General features: G+C 38.5%; 3 protein-coding genes across 5 annotated transcripts in view; 2 read left to right on the plus strand and 1 right to left on the minus strand.

The window, feature by feature from the left end:
- b4galt2 (beta-1,4-galactosyltransferase 2) overlaps nt 1–8,217 on the plus strand; it is a 210,090-nt gene extending 201,873 nt beyond the window's left edge. For both annotated transcript variants that reach the window (XM_042497979.2, XM_088085669.1), the window contains exon 8: nt 1,558–8,217. In XM_042497979.2, the coding sequence (XP_042353913.1) occupies nt 1,558–1,708 (151 nt within the window). In that variant the 3' untranslated portion in view covers nt 1,709–8,217. The remainder of the gene's footprint in view (nt 1–1,557) is intronic.
- Nucleotides 8,218–10,984: 2,767 nt separating this feature from the next.
- On the minus strand, nt 10,985–15,073 carry LOC121951477 (von Willebrand factor C domain-containing protein 2-like). The gene is made up of 3 exons (XM_042497809.2): nt 14,538–15,073; nt 13,023–13,152; nt 10,985–12,276 (listed from the first exon to the last, which is right to left on the minus strand). The coding sequence occupies exons 1-3, from the start codon at nt 14,886–14,888 to the stop codon at nt 12,086–12,088; spliced, it is 672 nt and encodes a 223-aa protein (XP_042353743.1). The 5' UTR covers nt 14,889–15,073; the 3' UTR covers nt 10,985–12,085.
- A 396-nt stretch (nt 15,074–15,469) lies between these two features.
- Nucleotides 15,470–18,646, plus strand: part of ccdc24 (coiled-coil domain containing 24) — a 39,558-nt gene continuing 36,381 nt past the window's right edge. For both annotated transcript variants that reach the window (XM_088085781.1, XM_042498494.2), the window contains exons 1-2: nt 15,470–15,567; nt 16,217–16,378. In XM_088085781.1, the coding sequence (XP_087941907.1) occupies nt 16,229–16,378 (150 nt within the window). In that variant the 5' untranslated portion in view covers nt 15,470–15,567; nt 16,217–16,228. The remainder of the gene's footprint in view (nt 15,568–16,216; nt 16,379–18,646) is intronic.

An 18,646-nucleotide genomic window follows, 5' to 3' on the forward strand; every position in this document is an offset into this window, starting at 1 on the left:
GACTGGCTCCAAAAACTGATACTACTACGTGGGTGACAGGAGAGTTTGTGTTATGAATCCGTTTTTGATGCCAGGGGTTGCATCACAAACTGAACTGAAGCACAGCAGCAGCACTGTGTAACTGTGACACACTGTGTGAATTATTTTCCCATCTTCAACACTAAAATCAGAGCAGATTCTAACGTAAGAGCAGATTCTGATGTAACTGCTGAGCTGCGGCCAATGGGGAAGGATATTCCAGCATAATTCAAACAAACCCAGGCGGATGTGATGGATAATGCTGTTCAGTGGGTCACAGTGCAGCGCCATAGCACCACCTGTTGGTCAAGACCTACATGGTAAATGAATCTGGATGTGTGTTTCATTTCTAGTACTCCAGCAGAATGCTCTCAAGTTTTTGAGCGTACACTCACCTGGAAAAAAGACTTCATAGCAGCATGAAGTTTGACAGTTGTAATTACAGCACTTCATAATGACTTTCTCCATGTGTGTGCTCTGTTATTCCAATATGTATTGATCAATATTGTAATACTAAGGCTTTCAAGGCTGCTTTTTGAAAGTCTTGGTCCCATCCTAGAATTACTAGTAATTTTTCTCAGTATTGTTTCAGTCCCGGAGAAAGACTCAGGCTTTTATTTCAAGACCACAACTGCAGGGACAGCACCAACTGGTGAAGCTGATTTCAGCTCCTTAGTGTCAGTTCTGATCATTTTATCGAGGTATTTCTTTTGGTACACACAAACACGCTCACATATACTGTATGTATGTAATGTGGCAATAAAAGGTGTGATTGAAGAGTAATCTTTATTTGTTTTTTCAGGGTATTTTTATGGAATTGTGGATCTTTCAGATCAATTTGAGGAGCACCTATGGTTTACATGTTCCACATTTTATCATAGATGTGTCATCTAGTGTGGAACTTGCACTGGTCTTGTCTCGGTCTCGCCCTGCCTTGATCTTCTTGACTTAGTCTCCGCCACACAAAGTTATGCTAAAAATATCCTTTAATTTTTGCTTTTCACTTGTAAATTACTAGATACATTTATTTTACTGGTTGCAACATGTAGACACATGCAACAGGAGACAGAACTGTGCAGTAGACAATTTTGTTTTAGCCCTTTTGCCCCAGTAAAGGCTGATTTACAGAAACCTTGTCTTCTTAATTACTGGACCTAAAAATGAAGAGCCTTTTTTCTCTTATTTGATTTTTTTTGGCCGCCTTGCACTTGAACTTTGTGTCGTAAGAGTTGTTCCTCAAATCCAACAGAAAGCACGTCCACTGTCAGTCCTGTAATTGTCCTGTAATTATCTGAATTTCCTTAGGCATTATATAAATAAATAGTAAGCCAGACCTTCCTGTCTCCAAGCAATGAAACACAATTATGTATCCACTAGACTCACAAATGCACTCATATGGAAGCAAAGAATTTCAAGTCAAGTCAGATTTTACTTTTGGCAGTATTATTGTTTTTAATCTAATTTTCTTCATTGTCTCCCCATTTTCCTTACCCTCCTCCTCCCACCTCTCTCTGTCTTTCTTTGTCTCTCACCTTCCAGATTTAATAAAATCCAAAATACGAAGAACACCATGAAGAAGGATGGCATCAGCTCTCTGACCTACAGAGTGGTTCAGGTTAAGAAGTACCCTCTGTACACAAATATCTCTGTGGAGATCGGCAAACCACCGCCCCGGCCTATAAAGGGCTAGAGACAGACGAAGAGCAAGACGAGGGTGTCAGCGCACATTGACTAGAGTTAAAAAGATGGGAAGAAGCTTATGAGAGGGAAATGAAAGATCACATATCTTCGACATCTGGACAGATGTTGGAATGAAAGAGAGGAAAAAGTTACAAGCACATCATGGTCTCTTTACCCCTCTCTCCGTTTTGATTTTTTGGGGCTCTTTCCAACTTTTTTAAGCAGCCAATGGCTTCACCCCTCCTACCTTTACCAATCAGTGACTTGAGAATTTAAAGTGGGGACCAAAGCTCGAATATCATTATCTGAACAAAGGTTGGCGTCAAACTTGAAAGTTGAAACTTGGAGTCTTTCCATTAACAGTCTTTTGTAAACTGGAGGGCATCCAGCGGCATATCGACAGAGGATATTGACAGGAGCTATTGTCAGGGGGTTAAGGAAGAGACAATGACATCATTTGACACTTTGGAAAGATTTCATGGCCCGAAATACTGGACAGCATCGAGCGGCATTTCTGGGAATTTTGGACCAAGTTTGTATAAGCAGAGTGAAAAATGGGCTTTTTACATGGATACAAAGATGGATACGAGACATGGACGCTGCTGGTTTGGAAATGAAACATCAGGAAAATTAACTTGGTGGACAACAAACCTTACAAACACCATCATACATTTTAATTTCCCAAGCAGTAATGGCTTACAAAATGGAGATTTCCATTAAGGCAAACTGTAGAGAAATATGATGACATGCAATGATGCTCCACTGAACTGTATCTGATGGATTGCATATCGAAGAAAACGTCTGACTCTTACTTTGACAAATGATGCTGATAGACGATTTAACATTGACATCTTTGTCAGGATCTAATTACTTAATCAAATCCTCCTCCGGTATCAGTTAATGAATGTGTATTGTGCCTGCATTTACAGTGCTGGGACACGCTGATCAAACATGTTCATCAGCAGCAACAAACTCCTGAGAACTCCCTTTTTGTTCTCTTTTTTTATATATATAAATATAAACGAAAACTTTGGACTTGTTGGAGCGACGGAAAAGTTTTGCAACTAAAGTAAACATATTGAAGACATGACGAGTTTTCTCCTGGTCCGGTGCAGTGTTGTGGGACTACCTACGAAATTAATTTGAAATCACATCAAGGAACTGAAGACAACGAGGCAGATGTATACACCGACAGCTCAGTCGTGATTTTAACCCCGTGTGGAACATATTGGAGATTCTGGAAGCTTGTTTTTTTACTCCACTTAAAGAAAGATAAGGGTTTTCTTATAATCTGAGCTTTAAATGTACATTTTTTGTTTCCAAAAGATCTAAATGGCTTAAGGTGCAGGTTCGATTAATTAGAAATACACATTTTTCATTAGAAAATTGGACATTAACCTATTTGGCACACAGGGTTTAAACTGAGCTGTCAAAATAGAGTCTTGCTTCACAGAAGAAAGTTGTGGCTGCAAAAGCTTGTTACTTCTACACTGACTTCGCAGATGAGGTGACAAGCAATTAATTTTGGAGGTCAGTTTTTAGCCTACAATGTAACCTGGACGTCAGAGGTTTTTAAGTATCATAATTCATTCAAACTCTGTTGATACTGTTTCTCTCTCTGCTATCTTTTTCTTAAAATCTTTAAGAAAAAGACGCTCATATCCGGAAAGAGGAAATTATAAGGCGATTAGTCTTCTGCTGGTGGAAATTGTGAATTTTATTGCAGTTATGAGAAGTTATTCTCTGAGCAGTTTGACTGACATCTCGACAGCAGTTTCAGATTTTATCATCAGCCGTCAGGTCTGTGCTTAAATCTTTTACCACGCTTTCTGATTTCATGGATTAATGAAACAGTCCGGGTTTTTTTTCTGAAACACTTATTTCCATTTTATTTTCATTTCATGTGATTTTCATAAATTTCCCTATGTAAAAAGTAACAACAACATTTCTGTACGGAAGCCTTGTATGCTTTGATACATCACTCTTCTTCCTCTGTTTTATTTTTCCTTGTCTCTACTGTTGATGCTGTAACTGTTGACGCCTAAACACCAAACCGATGCCTTCAGAAGTTATCTTTACTAAAGGGGCAGGGAGAGTAATTTTTTTATTTAAAGGTCATATTGAGGTGTAAGATAAGTCATTGATGAAGTTGTGCATTTTAAGATTGGTAATCTAAGAAATGAAACATATTTGTTTCAGTTTACAAAACACATATTAAAGGTCCAGTGTGTAGGATTTAGGGGGATATATTGGCAGAAATTGAATATGATATAATAAGTACGTTTTCTTTAGTGTATGATCACGTAAAAATAAGAACCATTCTGTTTTCATTACCTTGAGCTGACAAACCAAACACTGGCCCGAGATAATGCCATTCACGTTTTCCCATCGGCCACTGTAGTTAGCAGTCCCTCTCCAAAAAACACTGAATTTTTTAGATTAATGTTTTTACTGGTTTAAATCACCATCCATCTCCATCGGTTTTGGAGAAGAGGCGACCTCTCAGGATTATTCAGCTCCCAGTAAAAGCCTCCTAAATGTTTGTATGTTAAGTTATCAAAGAAAAACGAACAGCGCTTATTAGTGGATTTTAGACAAGCAGCCAAGGCTATTAAAAGACAGCCGAGGCACACTCTTTGACCCCATGGGAGCTATGCGAAACACATGCGAAATATAACTGAAGCTGTGACATTAGAGGCTTACAGCAGATGGCACGAGTATTAAAGGTATAATGTGCTCTCAGGTGCTTTTTCTGTGCTCTTTTTAGCATCCTGCGGTGTGCTCGGCGTGACAAAACTTTTAGTTACACACAAATTGATAGTGGTCAATATAACATTTGCATGTAGAAAGCATTTGTTTATGGTTTTCTGTTATGGACTTTTTTGTTTTATGATAGTTGGCCAACTATTGAGCCTTTCGGCAACTGCAGACCAGATTTCACTGCACAGGTGATGTATGTGATTAATGTGACGTGATAAGGCGCCTTTTCCTGTTTTCAGCCTCCTATCTAGCCCATCTGCAGTGGGGTTAACGGCATCTGAAAAACACTGATTTTTAACGTGACGCTGCTTTATTCAGTGTTTTTTTTATTAGTTTAAACCACTTGATCCATTTGTTTGGGGGTGGAGGAAACCTTTGTAGATAATATGGACAACATTGAACAGAGAAGGAATCCTGAGCAGGAATTCGATGTGCAATAATCACCGCTAAATGCCACTAAATCCTATGAATCCTACACACTGTTCCTTTGATATCATAAAAAATATCTCCAACTATCTTTGATGCTGTAAACAGACAGAAAATATGTGTAAAATGCTATTACTGTTTGAATTTTGTATCATTCAGAACTAGTTTGGAGCTTTTATTTTGTGCATTGTTGGCCTCCTCTTTGGTCAGCCTTGAGGCAAAAATGTTTCCATCTGTTTGGCTCTCTGTTATCTTTGCCTCAAGCCTGTTGAAAGGTTTGATTACTCCACACACACACACACACACACACACACACACACACACACACACACACACACACACACTGTTCTCTCTTTTTCCTTTGCATTATCTCCTCTTTCATTGCCTTTTCTTTCTTATTCTGCCAGTCCGGGGCTGTACGTGTCAATGGCACTCTGTTGTGCTTCGTGGTGGGCCCACTTCAGGCACAGCTGTGTCTCACAAGAGTGCTTCTTCTTTCAATAGATATCGACAGAGCCTCTCTTTGTGTCTCTAAATCTGTGCCATTTACTGTATCTTTATTTTTTTTAATCTCAGTACACATCCACATTTGTGAATCCTTCTGTGTCTCCCCTCTTCTTATTTTCTCCCCCAGCTTTATCTGACTCTGCTTTTCCTTTTCTCCCTCCCTTGATGCTTATATTCAGAGTGCAGAAGTCTCCTGGTGAGTTTGAGTGTCTGCGGTAGGCAGACTACCTATGGAGAGGTCAATACAACTCCTTCTCTATACTGTTTACAGCTTACCCAGTGCAATAGCCTATTACAGATTTGCTCACATCTACCACATATCCTGCTTCAAAGTAATTGTCTTCAAGCGGGGTATGAGGGTTGAGGGTTGTATTCAGGTCAGTTTTTAATGCAGTCACACTTTTTTTTCCAAACCGATTTCCTTATTGTTTGCCTGCAAATCACCTCATTGATTTAAAATACTTAAAACAGCAGACAAAATGACAGCTTTTGCCCTGATTTTTCCCACTCTTACTGTATAGAGCACTCCAGTGATTTAGTGTTTGCTTGCATAAAGTCCGGTGACTTCAAAAAAGAAAAGGAATGATAAAAATTGAAGCCGTAGAGGCTGAGATATCCTTTTAGTCCGCACTGTGGGTCAAGATTCAAACACTGGGGATCTTACATTTCCCATAATGCATCTGGATAGTGTCTTTCATGGCGTTGCGAAGTTGGAGGAGCTATTTTACGAGAAGTCAAAGTCACACTCATTTTTTCCCATTGATAATGTTACATGATTCACAGTGGAAGCAGCAGGAATAATTCTAAATCATCACAACAAAACATTAATTTTGGTGTTAGAAAATATTGGATTCTTTCAGAAAAAGTCAAAGGTACTAGACTGTACATAAAAACATTGTTGGAGCTATTCACAACATTTCCCAAGGTGCATTTCAATAGCAAACTAAATAGGAAATTAAAATGCCATTGTTTTGTATGGCAGTATTTATTGTCAATGTGTTGGTTAATTTAAATATATATTGCCATGTAAAATAATAGTATTTTAATTTTGCACAAACTCTATTGTGTGCCTTGGATTGTTTTTGTAGACTTGCATTTTTTTTTTCTAAGACTTTATTCCACTCACACGAATAACCCTTCATGAGATGAATTATCTAACCACACGGTTTAAATTTTAGATACTTACATGCTAAAAGCAGGCAGAAAATACAGATGAGAAAACTGATTTTCCAATCTGTTGATTATATAAATTCCTTTTGGATTTATGGTTCAATTATGGATACATTTTAATGACAAATTTACTTTGGTGTTTTATTTTTTTTTGTTCAAATATTCAAACTCATCATTCTGGAACCAGCAGCTCCTTCCACTTCACAACTCTGCAGCCCTGTTTACACCTGGTATTAACATGCGTTTTGGGTAAGCCTGTCACATGTGGACAGCGCTAAATACAAGTGTAAACGACCACCAAGTAGCATTGTTATGCGATCATCCAGTGGTCTAGGATGCCTTTATTAAACACTAATGCGTCCTGATCTTATAAGGATGCATTAGCAGGTCATTTATTATGATATAAGGAGAAGTAGAACAGCTACAGCTGCTCGTCATTTTGCCTCCTTACATCAAAATAGGATTTTTTTTCACTGTTCCTTACCATTGGCTGGCTTATTGGACTCTCTTTCTTCCTTCACCTTCTTGAAAAGGTTGGTGCTGCTGTTATTGCTGATATTTGCACACATCCAAAAACCTGTTGATATCCAAGTCTTTCATAAAGTTTAAAAGCAGATGCATTTGTTCTTCCAACCAGAAATGTGGCATTTTCTCTTCTGCATGCATCTCTACCCCACAGCTTTGCTCCTCAGTAAAAACCCAGTTGCATTTATACATGCCTAAATATTGCACCGAAAACCCGAAATAATACTGGCATATCCCACATGGCTTAATTGGAAAATTCTAAGTTAAAGAATTGGCCTAATTTGGAATATGTAAACGCAATATGGTGTTTATATGACCACATTAAATTCAGAATATAGTCATATTTGGAATAATTGGGGAATATTGGTGTGCATGTAACCATAGCCACTTAAATGCATGTTAAGACCAGGTGTGAACAGCCTCTTATGAGAATCTCTCCCTCCCTCTTTCAGTCTCCACACCTCCAGTTATTATGCAAACCTTCTATTAAAAATATAAATTCAAGTCTCAAACCGAGCTGAGATAACCCTGATGATCTGATTGCTTTTTAATTTTAAGAATTCCCTCCACACAAGACATTATACAGCTGTTTTTACAGGCTAAATGGTACTACTCATAATAAGTAAACCTTAAAAATGTTGCATCATTAAGGCAAATTCATGTCAGCTACATGACGAAAAGTGCAAGCTGAGGAGTGAGAGTGGAAAAACTGGAAGCTCTGTCAAGAGAAGCCCCAGTGTGTATAAACAGTAACACGGGATATAGATGTAAAAGATCAGCAAAAATAGTCTTTGAAACGTTTCCTTTACTTGAGAATAAGAACAACCGTGAGGAGTGCTTGATGTTTCTTAATGAACTCTTGACTTTTGAAGCTGTTCCAGTTGTCGAGCGCACCTCAGGTGGTGGTGAAGTATTCGAAACGCTTTTTTTTTTTTTTCAAACACATCTTTTTGCTGCAGAGAGCAGACGGGACTCTCAGGCCTGTGGGCATTTTTAAAAATTTACTGTATCTCTAGCTATGTTTTTTTGTACATTGAATGTTGAAAATGTTATATCTTATATAGAATGCATTACGTCATATCAAACCTACTTTTTCTATACAATCAATAAAACTGATGGGTAAAGATTGTATGATGCTGTTGTCAGTTGCTTGTGGGAAGAAGATTCTGGTGGATGCATAGAAACTCTATAATAAATTAGTTTTCACCTGCAGGCTGAGTTAGTCTCAGAGCTGTTTAATTTAATATTGACAGTTTTTGGCAACCCTGTTTCCCGTTGCCATGACAACCTGCATAAACCTGTTACTGTTGTTTTTGTGTGGTCCCGGTGGCTTAGTGGACCAAAATGCAAAACCACCTTTTGGATTACATTCGGCTTTACTCCTGCAGTCTTTCATTTTATCATCTGTCCTCCCTGCCACTCTCCCAATAGTAAAAACAAATCTTTAATGCCACAAAGTGAAGCTTTCGCTCTCCCTTTTATGTTTCTTTTCATATTCTTTTATTGTTTTGCAGGGAGCAGTGGTCCCAAAATGTCGGCGGGAAAGCTCCACGGGGAAATCAGGATGGTATCCTCTCCGAGATACCAGAGCCAACAAAACAGCAAATCGTTCAAAAATAGTAAAAAGGCGCGACTCAAGAGAAAACAAAAAGTGAGAGAATTTTAATGGACATGGAAAGGAGTTTTCATTTAGAACATTTTTAAGATGCTGATGTATATTACCAGCATAACACTACATGATTTGCGGGTGTGATTCTTATCAGTTCCCTTTTATTTTTGGCAGCACATTGAAACTCCAGTAAAAGGAAAAGTTTGACATTTGGGGCTTTATTGATAAGAGTTGTATTACACATTAGGAACCACTTTGATGTCATATGGATAACTGTGTTACCGCTGGACAGAGGCGGGCTGGCTAGCTCCTTCCCCCTGCACCTATTTCTTCTAAGGGCCTATGCATAGTTTCTGTGTGCCAGAGGGTGTGATTTGGTACATGTGACATAAATGACATTAAGCACCCCGGTTCGCATGAGTCTGCATGGAACCTTATGTAACTTTTCATTCTCGATCGCCCCCTGGTGTCTGACTGCAGTATAGGTCATAAAGCCTGTCCCTCCACTAAAAACTCAAAGTACACGCCACATGAATATTTCCCAAAGAAGATTTCTGTCACTGAAGGTAGTTCTAATCACTCTGATGTCACTGTGGATATCACTACTGTGCAGACTGCGACTTTCAACGACTTGACCTTTGCACAATGGCAAAGCCTGTATCTCGGATATTTTAATGTCATTTAAGCGTAATGGGTAAGGGTAAGTGGAGGGGCGTCGTCCATCTTTATACACAGTCTATGGTCCTATCCTACTGTGTTGTCGATTCAGAGGTGGTTAAGGTACTCTTGTGTTGCTGGACCTGTTTCTACAGTGCTTTGACTCAAACTCCCTCAAGAAAATGTAAATACAGAGTGTATTCATTCATGAAGTCTCCTGACAAATTACAATTTAAAAGGTGTTCATAACCCTTAAAGTTTCAACTTAATCCCAAACGTTGCATAAAGGAGCTTTTGAGGGAGAATCAAGGCAGTGAAACGTGTCAGGTGTAATAATATACTTAATGCAGCAGCAGCTTGGGAGCCTTATATATAAAGTAAATGCTATTATAGGCTCCCACACTGCACATAAACATACAACAAGACAAGATTATTTTTGGTTTTCATTCAAAGTTCCCTCATGATAAAAGCGGTAGATAATGACGAGTAACAGTAGGAAGATCTGCTGCATGTAAAATGACAGTACTGTCTGTACACTTTGCTAATGGTGGGAATAATAAGAAAGGCCGTTTCTACATTGCTACACATTCGTGGTAGTGAAAAATGAATAAGGCAGTTAACTACAGATTGTTTTTTCCTGCTCTACAGTGTACATACAAAAATAACGACCTTGTTTCCAAATACCGCTCATGTCTACAACTACTGTACAGTCATGTGTTTGGCCATAGTCTCATACATTATATTTCAATTAGCCTGGAAACTGAACTGCAGAATTTATAGGACAGTTACAAATTGATAATTGCTTTGCCAAGCCATTTCCTAGTCTAAATTTCATCACAGCTGTGCATACATTTGGCTGGTGCATCAACCCGTGACAGGTCAATTACAGTTTCTTATCATCCAATAATCTCATTGGCTTTGTTATGTTGCCAGTTGTTTCCCAAAGCAGGTGTCTCGGAATAAGAAATATGCCTTCTGGGTAACTGGCTTCTGTAAAAGTTCACTTTTCTCCCCTTAAAACATAAACTTCTGGAAGAAAGTGTATACAGTAAGATAAGATATAAAAGGGTAAATATCTACAGTGTGGTCTCATTTCAAAGGTCACGTTTCCCGTCAGATTTGTTTAATTAAGGATATTTCTGTAGAAGTACAGTCCTTACGCTCCAGCGTTGATGGTATTTGAGGCCCTGTTAATCAAAAACATCATTTTTACATCACTGCAGTCCATACTATTACATTGAAAGACTTTTAATCATGTTTTATCTTTAATTTCACTAGCCCTTTTTACTAATGTTCAAGGCAGGAATAGTACGTTGTTATGCGTACTCGTCATACTGTATAAAAGGTAGAACTGCAGGATGGTTGCCTTGCCTTGAAGATGGCAACTGAGGTAGTAACAGCGCCAAAGAGAGGGCGATTTAAAGAGACAATCGGCACGATGGGACTATTGGCATGATGGGTGTGATGTTTTGATGTTATGTGTGCGCCCCACTACGGGAGATTTAAAAAGCAGCTAGTAGCAGTTAGCAGCTAAGTGAAAAAAGAAGAACAGCAGCTGTAAATGTCCGCAAATTGTGATAATAATAAGTACGTTTACGTGATGGTAGAAAAAGTGGAATTATTATGTTAATCTGACTAAAACTGGAATTTTAAAATACATGTAAACATGTTAGTCTGATTAAAATTGCACTAAGTCGAATTTCTCAAAGTCAGTGTGGTTGGGGGTTGATTAACTCTTTAATGTATGTACCCTAACGAGACCTGAACTGGCCTAGGCGTTTTGCACATGCTTCATAGTCCCTGTGCTGGGCTTTGACTCGGAAGTCAAACAGCATAAAGTTGCAAATAAATAATTGTTATTGACATGTTATGCCATTATTATTCTTTAGAGAGGGCTGCCGACACGTATGTTACATGTCACACTAGAGGCTGATGCATTAGACGTCACACCTCTTCTGGTTACGCAATGCTGGCATGCTGTCTAAAATCACACACTGGAGCAGGATGATGCTGCTGTCATTTGGTTCTGTGTAAAAACGTAAGGAAGGGACTTTGTAGCGGCCCGTAGCACGATCTTTGTGTAAAAATGTCTGCTGTTTTTATTGTTTTTGAGGACTACTCTACGTATCTTCTCAGCAATAGTGGAATAAAGTCTGATCTGTTCCTCTACACACTGAATGGCTGGATAACCATATAAGGCAGCCTATTAATCCTCCACCAAACAACTACTATACATTTTGTACGTGACCACAGGGTGTCTGTGCCTCAGTTAGTTTGTGGTCATGTGATTAAAGAAGGCAATATTTGGGTATACGCACCATGGAAGCACAATATAAGGTAAAAATGATAAAGTTAATCAAATTGCCACTGACGTGCAGTGAACCCGGAGCTTTGATCGGTCTGTAAATCCGACCCTGTTTGTAATATACAGCTAAGGCCTGATAAGGACCAGCCTTGTCCACCAAAATGACAAACTCAGTCTCATCACTGATGTAAAAATCTTGGATGAAAAGTCCTTGTGGAATGGCAGCTGCTTTGCTCTGATGGCTTATGCTGTTTTTAAACAGATTTCTTTGGTTCTTATTAAGTTTTGTGGAATTTTTGAAGTTGCAAGTTATCCATTTTCAGCTGCACAGGAGGGTTCAGTTCTTAGAGAGTGAGGGCGTGTAGATGATCAGCCATCAGGGATCGTGTATTTTAGGGTAACAGCTGGTTTTCCGCCGACAGACTGAATCAGTTTATCTTGGTGGAAGCTTGTTCAGGCGTACAGTTTTTGAGGCGGGAACAGCTGGCGAGACGGTTTCCCTCCCAGTAGCCGGCATCCTGACCGTCGTGACAGCGACACTTGGTGCAGGAATCGACCCAGAAGGGCGCTCCTGCAGGAATCACCTGGCTGCGTGATGCATCGACGTAGCAGTTGGGACCTGGAGGGAGATGAGCAAAACAGAGGTAAGTGTAACTGCTTATGAACAGATTACAGACAAGGAAGCACATAAAATCAAGTACATACACACTCTGCTCTTACAATAGTGAAGATCAATCTCCTGTTTACGGGATCGACCGATATTGGTTTTTCAGGGCCGATAGCGATTATTAGTAGTTAATGAGATAACCAGTATTTGGAACCGATATGCATTTAAAGTAAAAATGAAACTCTTTCTGTCAAAATTTAGAATTTGGAATATTCTAAACTTAAACTCAAAACTTTGTTTAAATGCCTTTGGCAAATCTTTGATCAAACCAGAGACTTTTAACATCATATACACTAAGTTCCCAGCAACTTTTTTAATAAGTCAAGTGAAAATTGCAACATAAAATGAATAAATAAAGATAGCAAGTAAAAATTCCTTCCATACTGCACTTTTGGATCTTTATCTTTGGCTATTACTCATGTGACATCAAGCCAATCAGATAGTAATGTGGGACCGGCATTAAGTAAGACGGTGGTGAGTGAACACAGATCACAGGGGGAGAGAAAGCTGCAGCGGAGCCAAAGAGGCACACATTTTAATTAATACATTTTATCGGTGATTACTAAAATTAGCACTGATACATATAATGTATCCAAATGCCAAATATCGGCCTGGGAAATCGGCCAGGCTGATAATCAGTCAACTCCTACTTTCCGTTTTATTTGCTCTCTACTTTTTTAATACTATTTCCAACTTACCCTCCCTGCATTCAGGGCAGCATTTGCCAGGCTGGTAGACAGGGTTGACACATGGTGGAGGCGCACAATCTGCAACTAGACAGCGGGCGATACCGTCACTGTCACAAGTGCACTGCTCACACTCTGATGGCTGAGAAAATGCACACACGGACAAAAAAAAAGAGTGAGACTCAACATGGATCTTATTTCTCCTCCTCATGCCACCTCAAAAGGGGGCGCCATTTACCTCCAACTCCCAGCTGAATGCTCAAGTTACATACCAACATACCAGTCTGTAATTCTTTGGTTCAGAGTTTTTGAAGGAAATACGCTGAAGAAATCTATATATTTGCTTGTGGTTATAACACACAAGCTTAGGGAAGCCATGAATTGGATATAGGTTTCATTTTTAAAAATATGCTACTGCATAGCTACACATTTGAAAAAGAGGCAACAGTAGTTGCAGAACAAAGTGGAACCTGCATGACAGAGCAGAGACAGGTTTACACACAGCACCGAGCTGCTGCTCACCTTTTGTTTCTGTGATACATGTGTGAAAGACACTTGTTATTTACAATCTTACTCTACTTTATATAAAGCTCACCTTTGTGCAAAAGAACCCTTATTTTAAATCATCTATGTCGGCATGGTTATAGTGTCCATGTCTTTATCTTTAATAACTTGATATTTCTTAAACATTTCTTTTGGACATTGGTCCTGTACTGCACTACACATACAGTCTATAGAAGTATGCCATAGTTAACATCACAGTAAAGCATATGACTTTTATTTTTGAAAAACATCACTGATATTTGCATCACAAATTAATGAAGTAAAGGTAAAAAATGTTGCAGAGAAACTCACCTGAATGCAGAAAATTCAGTTTTGATAGTCAAAATTAAAATAATAATTAAAAATTTTGAAAAATCTAGCAGAGGATCCCCAAATATATATCTATCCAATGCCTTACATGTGAGCCATCACAAAATGCTGCAGAATTTCGTTTTTGAGATAGTGCAGATGGGAAAACTTGGATTTGAGTTACAATATGTAGACCATCAAAATAAAAAACATAGCCAACAGCACTTTGCTTTGTGTACTAACTAATCTATATTCTATATACTATATATATATATATATATATATATATATATATATATATTCTATATAACTTATTGACCTGTGACCCCTCACTATGAAACAATGTCTACTTTTGACCCCCTAATTACAGGTTATGGCCTGAGTTTGACATTTTAGATATCTGAGGAGGTAAAAAAAAAAATATAGATATTATATAGCAAAAAAAAAAAATAGAGAAAAGATTAGATTTTTCACTAGACATGGCCTGCACCATAGATATTTCTGGTGGGTATTATATCTATATTCTAATTTCATATTTTAAAATAATACTCTCAAAGCATTTAATTCCCTTTAATAAGTGTATTTAAGATCATGCAGTCCCCATCTACCTTGGAAGCCATCACAGGCCAGCCCCATCTTTACCATGGTACCATGTCTCATCTCTTTCAGGCTTACCTGGAAGTTTTGTCCCAGCTCGTACACCACCCCTCGGTACTCACACCCGATCTTCTCGCACCTGGGGCAGCAGTCGGTGGGGTAGTGGCTGACATGGATACACGCAGCCGGGAGAGAGGTGCACTCAGTGCGGGAACACGCGGAGCCCTCAGTGGTGCATTCACACTGGGTGCAGTGATCAGAGTCCAGAAAGTACCATTCTCCCAAGAAGTATATGCTGCCGTTGGCCTCGCAGGTGCTCTCCTGCTGTCCGGCGACTGAGAAGCCCAAACCGGCCTGTGCGCAAAGCAGCAGTGCCAAAACGGCAGTGCGTACTGCGCGCTCTAAGGAGAGATGCGCACTTAAAACCATGATTTATTTGATTCAACTTGTCCAGGAGAAAAAGTTAACAAGAAACATCCACTGTTGTCCAGATGGAATTAGGTAGAGATATCACCCAGGTTTTTTACATTGTTATTAGACGCAAAAATCCTTGGCGTTTCCTCAGCCTTCCTACCTCCACGGCGGTCTACTGGGGCTGCTCACACTTCTGCAAAGAGCCCGGAAGGGGGTGGAGGTTGGGGGCATAAAAAGGGAAAGTTATATTCACTGCCTCTCTGAGAGTTCGCACGCCAGCCTCAGCTGAAGTGTGTCCCTCCCCCAATTTAACATCTTGAAGTTTGATGTTTAGTGCAGACTTTTACAAGAGCACAGGTGGTCTGGTGTGCTCATTGTTGGTAATTACTAAAATCCACAAAGCATAAAATAGGCATTTATCCTCATCTGTTCCATTGTGTCATTTTAAAGTGCAATTTTTATCGTGTAGTTTGATTTTTTAAAAAAGTGAATATATGAGAAAGCAACTGTGTGTTTCTTTAATAGAATGTAATCTTAAAGGGCTCTAGTTTAAATGTATGGGGAATACCAGAGCCCTAATCTAGTGCACTAAAGAGTCCAACTGTTGACATTTACCGCAAATCTCGCGATATCTCCGCCCCTGGCAACTGGAGTGTTTAGCCTGGAAACTGCAGCCAGGCTACATACAAGTTGGGTAAGCGTTTTTTTTCCTTTTAAGCAACATAGAAGTCACATTTTACTAGCTATCTTAGTGTTTGACACACGCTGCTTTATTTTTTTAGTGTTAGCGTTAGAAATACGCCACGTGAACGCTTCGTGTTTGTGAAATATTCGGTTATGTTCAGGTGAACATAGGTGTCTTTCAATTAGCTAGCTAGCGTTGGCTAACAACAGACAACTGTGGATAGAGCAAGAGGAAACTTCGTAACTTTCTAGTAATAATTAAGCTTTTATTCCAATAAGCAGCCCCATGCAATGAACCGTTTCGCACTCCTCTAACTTTTTTAATTGTATGTCATTAATGTTAACCAGAGGTGGATTTTGCTCAGGCTAATTAAAGCAGTGAAAGTTAGTGGTAACTATAAAGGTGGATATCGGATTTTTTGAGGTGGGATTGTATGAGGCCCTTATCCATAGTCTGTATTTCATACAGTAGGTATCAGTCCCCACAACCTCAGTTTGAACAAGCAGGCTGGAGTCAGACACAGAAGATAAGTAATGTACTGCTGTGGAGGGGGCCAGCAGTAAATTGTATTTTAACCACCTAAAAAAATCAAAATCATTTTACGCGTATGCTATATTAAGAGTATTTTCACTGTCTGTTTGTTTTCCTTTACTCCTAGATTACCATTCCTATGCAGGCTCCTGATAGAAACCAGCTCTGGTGTCCTGGTCAGTCCCTGTGGAGCCTGATCACTGAACATGCTCCTGATTCAGAGCTGCCAAAGATCCACACAGCGCTGGGCCACGCCCTGATTGACATGTACACAGAGGTGCACACTGAGGTGAGTGTTTTCATGAATGCAGTATATCTGATTTTTTTAGTATGTAGCCACATACCTGCTTTTAAGTTGGAACATTCCTCTTTAGATTCAGTGGGTGAGGCTTGTTTCATCATTCATGTTTTATTCGTTCAAAGAATTCAAACACTGGGTCTGTCTCTGATGGGATCCCAAAAGAATACCACCACACTATCTACAAGAATTTCCTTTTCAACTCAGTTTTGGGGTGAATAAAAAAATTTGCTCAGCCAAGCATTCCTGACCAAAACAATTTATGAACTGCAGTGTGAGGTTATTTAAGTAGGTTAGTTTGGCCGCATACACTCATTAATTCCCAGACTCCCCAATAAAAGTGAAATGTGGGTTAACTGGCACTGTGCTGCAGTCAAGTCCAAGTGTGAGCCAGGCAGACAGACATCAATATTTACTCAAGGCCAGCTAGACTCTCTGCCACAAAGCTCTGCGCATGGAAAACACTCAGCTCTGGCAAAATGACCTCACCCAACAAAGACTTGAAGGTCAATGAGAAACATCCGTGGCTGAGGTGGAGTTGGTCACGGAATAGGCCAATACAAGGTCAAGACTGGTGTGAAAGTACTGCATTTAATTAAAGACGCAAGCATTTTAAAAGTGATGTAAAACAACTGAGTGACTCCTTGAGTGTGGTCTCAAATCATGAATAAAAACTGGAGAAGAATTAATAAATATCATTAAATGTTTTAGATAACAAGGCTTCAGTGAGCGCTGTAGCTTGCACAGTTTGATGTGATACTGACATCGAATCTATCCTGACTGTGTGAATCAAGGATTACAGCTTCTTATTATCATCACTGTCAATTGACTAACATTTTTTCTCAGTTATTAATTGTTTCATTGGTAAAATATCAAAAATATTCACATCATCAAATTCCTGTTTGTCTGATCAACCATCCAAAACCTAAGTTACAAAATTCAAACTAATCAGGTTTCCCACAGATCCTTATAAGTCTTAAAAGATATTGAATTCATTAATCTAAAAATAAGGCCTTACCTGGAAATAAATAAAATGTCCCAAATTGGTCTTTTAAAGCTCTTAATAATGCTCTTACATGGGAATTGGGATTAAAAATATGAAAATATTCCATCATTGCATTGTAAAATCTCAAAATAATTAGTGACATCCTTATATATATATATATATATTTATATATATATATATATATATTTATATATAACAAACCAAATGCCTCTCACATTAATGTCACACAGATCAGAATAAGTGTCAAAAACACTTTTATTTAGTTTCCAGCTGCGTTGCTCAGAGCAAAGGATTCACATTATACTCGCTGGCCGTCACTGCACCCTGGACGTAGTGGGGAAGTGCAAATTGAATTAATTGTTTTTATTATTATTTATTAAAACAAGATTTTGTGTGATGGCAAATGGAAAATCAAAGCATTGGAATACAATGCAATACTCAGCATATCACATCTCATATAAAAATCACAACAATATTGTATTGTGACTTTTAGTGATGCACGATATTATAGGCATGTCATCAGGTATTGACTTTAAAATGAAATATCAGCATTAGCTAACATGCAAATTTCTGTCGGTATCACAAAATGATATACATTTTTTTCACTGATGAAGTGAACATGCACATTAAATCAACCCTAAGTTTAAGTAGTTTTCTTATTTTGCACAATGAAGGAATATTGGATACACTGGAAAGCATTGTATTTCATATTAATCTTCTTTTGGGACATCACGATTAGAATTTTCATAACATGAGACTTGATGATCACTAAAATTAGGTGAAAATAGAAGTGATTATAGCAATATCGATATTGTGTATCGGTCAAATGAGTAGGTTTTATTTCGGCAAATCGGATATTGCAAAAAATCCAATATTGTGCATCCCTAGTGTATTATGTGTATTATGATATTATCATGAAAATATCATATCGTTGGGTTTCTGATAATTTCTGTAACTAAGAGAAACCTGCCTGAGAAACCTGACAAACATCAGGTATTTCCATAAAAAGACATGTTATAAGTCACAAATAATATTTGGGCAAAACATCAAAAAAGCCTTTAAAAGTCTTAAATCTAAATTGCCACAAGCCGTAGGAACCCTGCTTATATAAAACAAAGAAAAGCAGAGAAAAAAATGATTAAACTATGATCGAAATCATTGCAAGTTGATTAATCATTTCATCTCTAAACAAAACAATAAAGTGCAATGAAAACAGCTCAGTAGTAGTAGTAGTAGTAGCTAAATGTGTGGAA

This window comes from Plectropomus leopardus, chromosome 12, assembly GCF_026936395.1.
Source record: "Plectropomus leopardus strain MGB_pleo_1.0 chromosome 12, ASM2693639v1, whole genome shotgun sequence".
Classification (NCBI taxonomy): Eukaryota; Metazoa; Chordata; class Actinopteri; order Perciformes; family Serranidae; genus Plectropomus; species Plectropomus leopardus.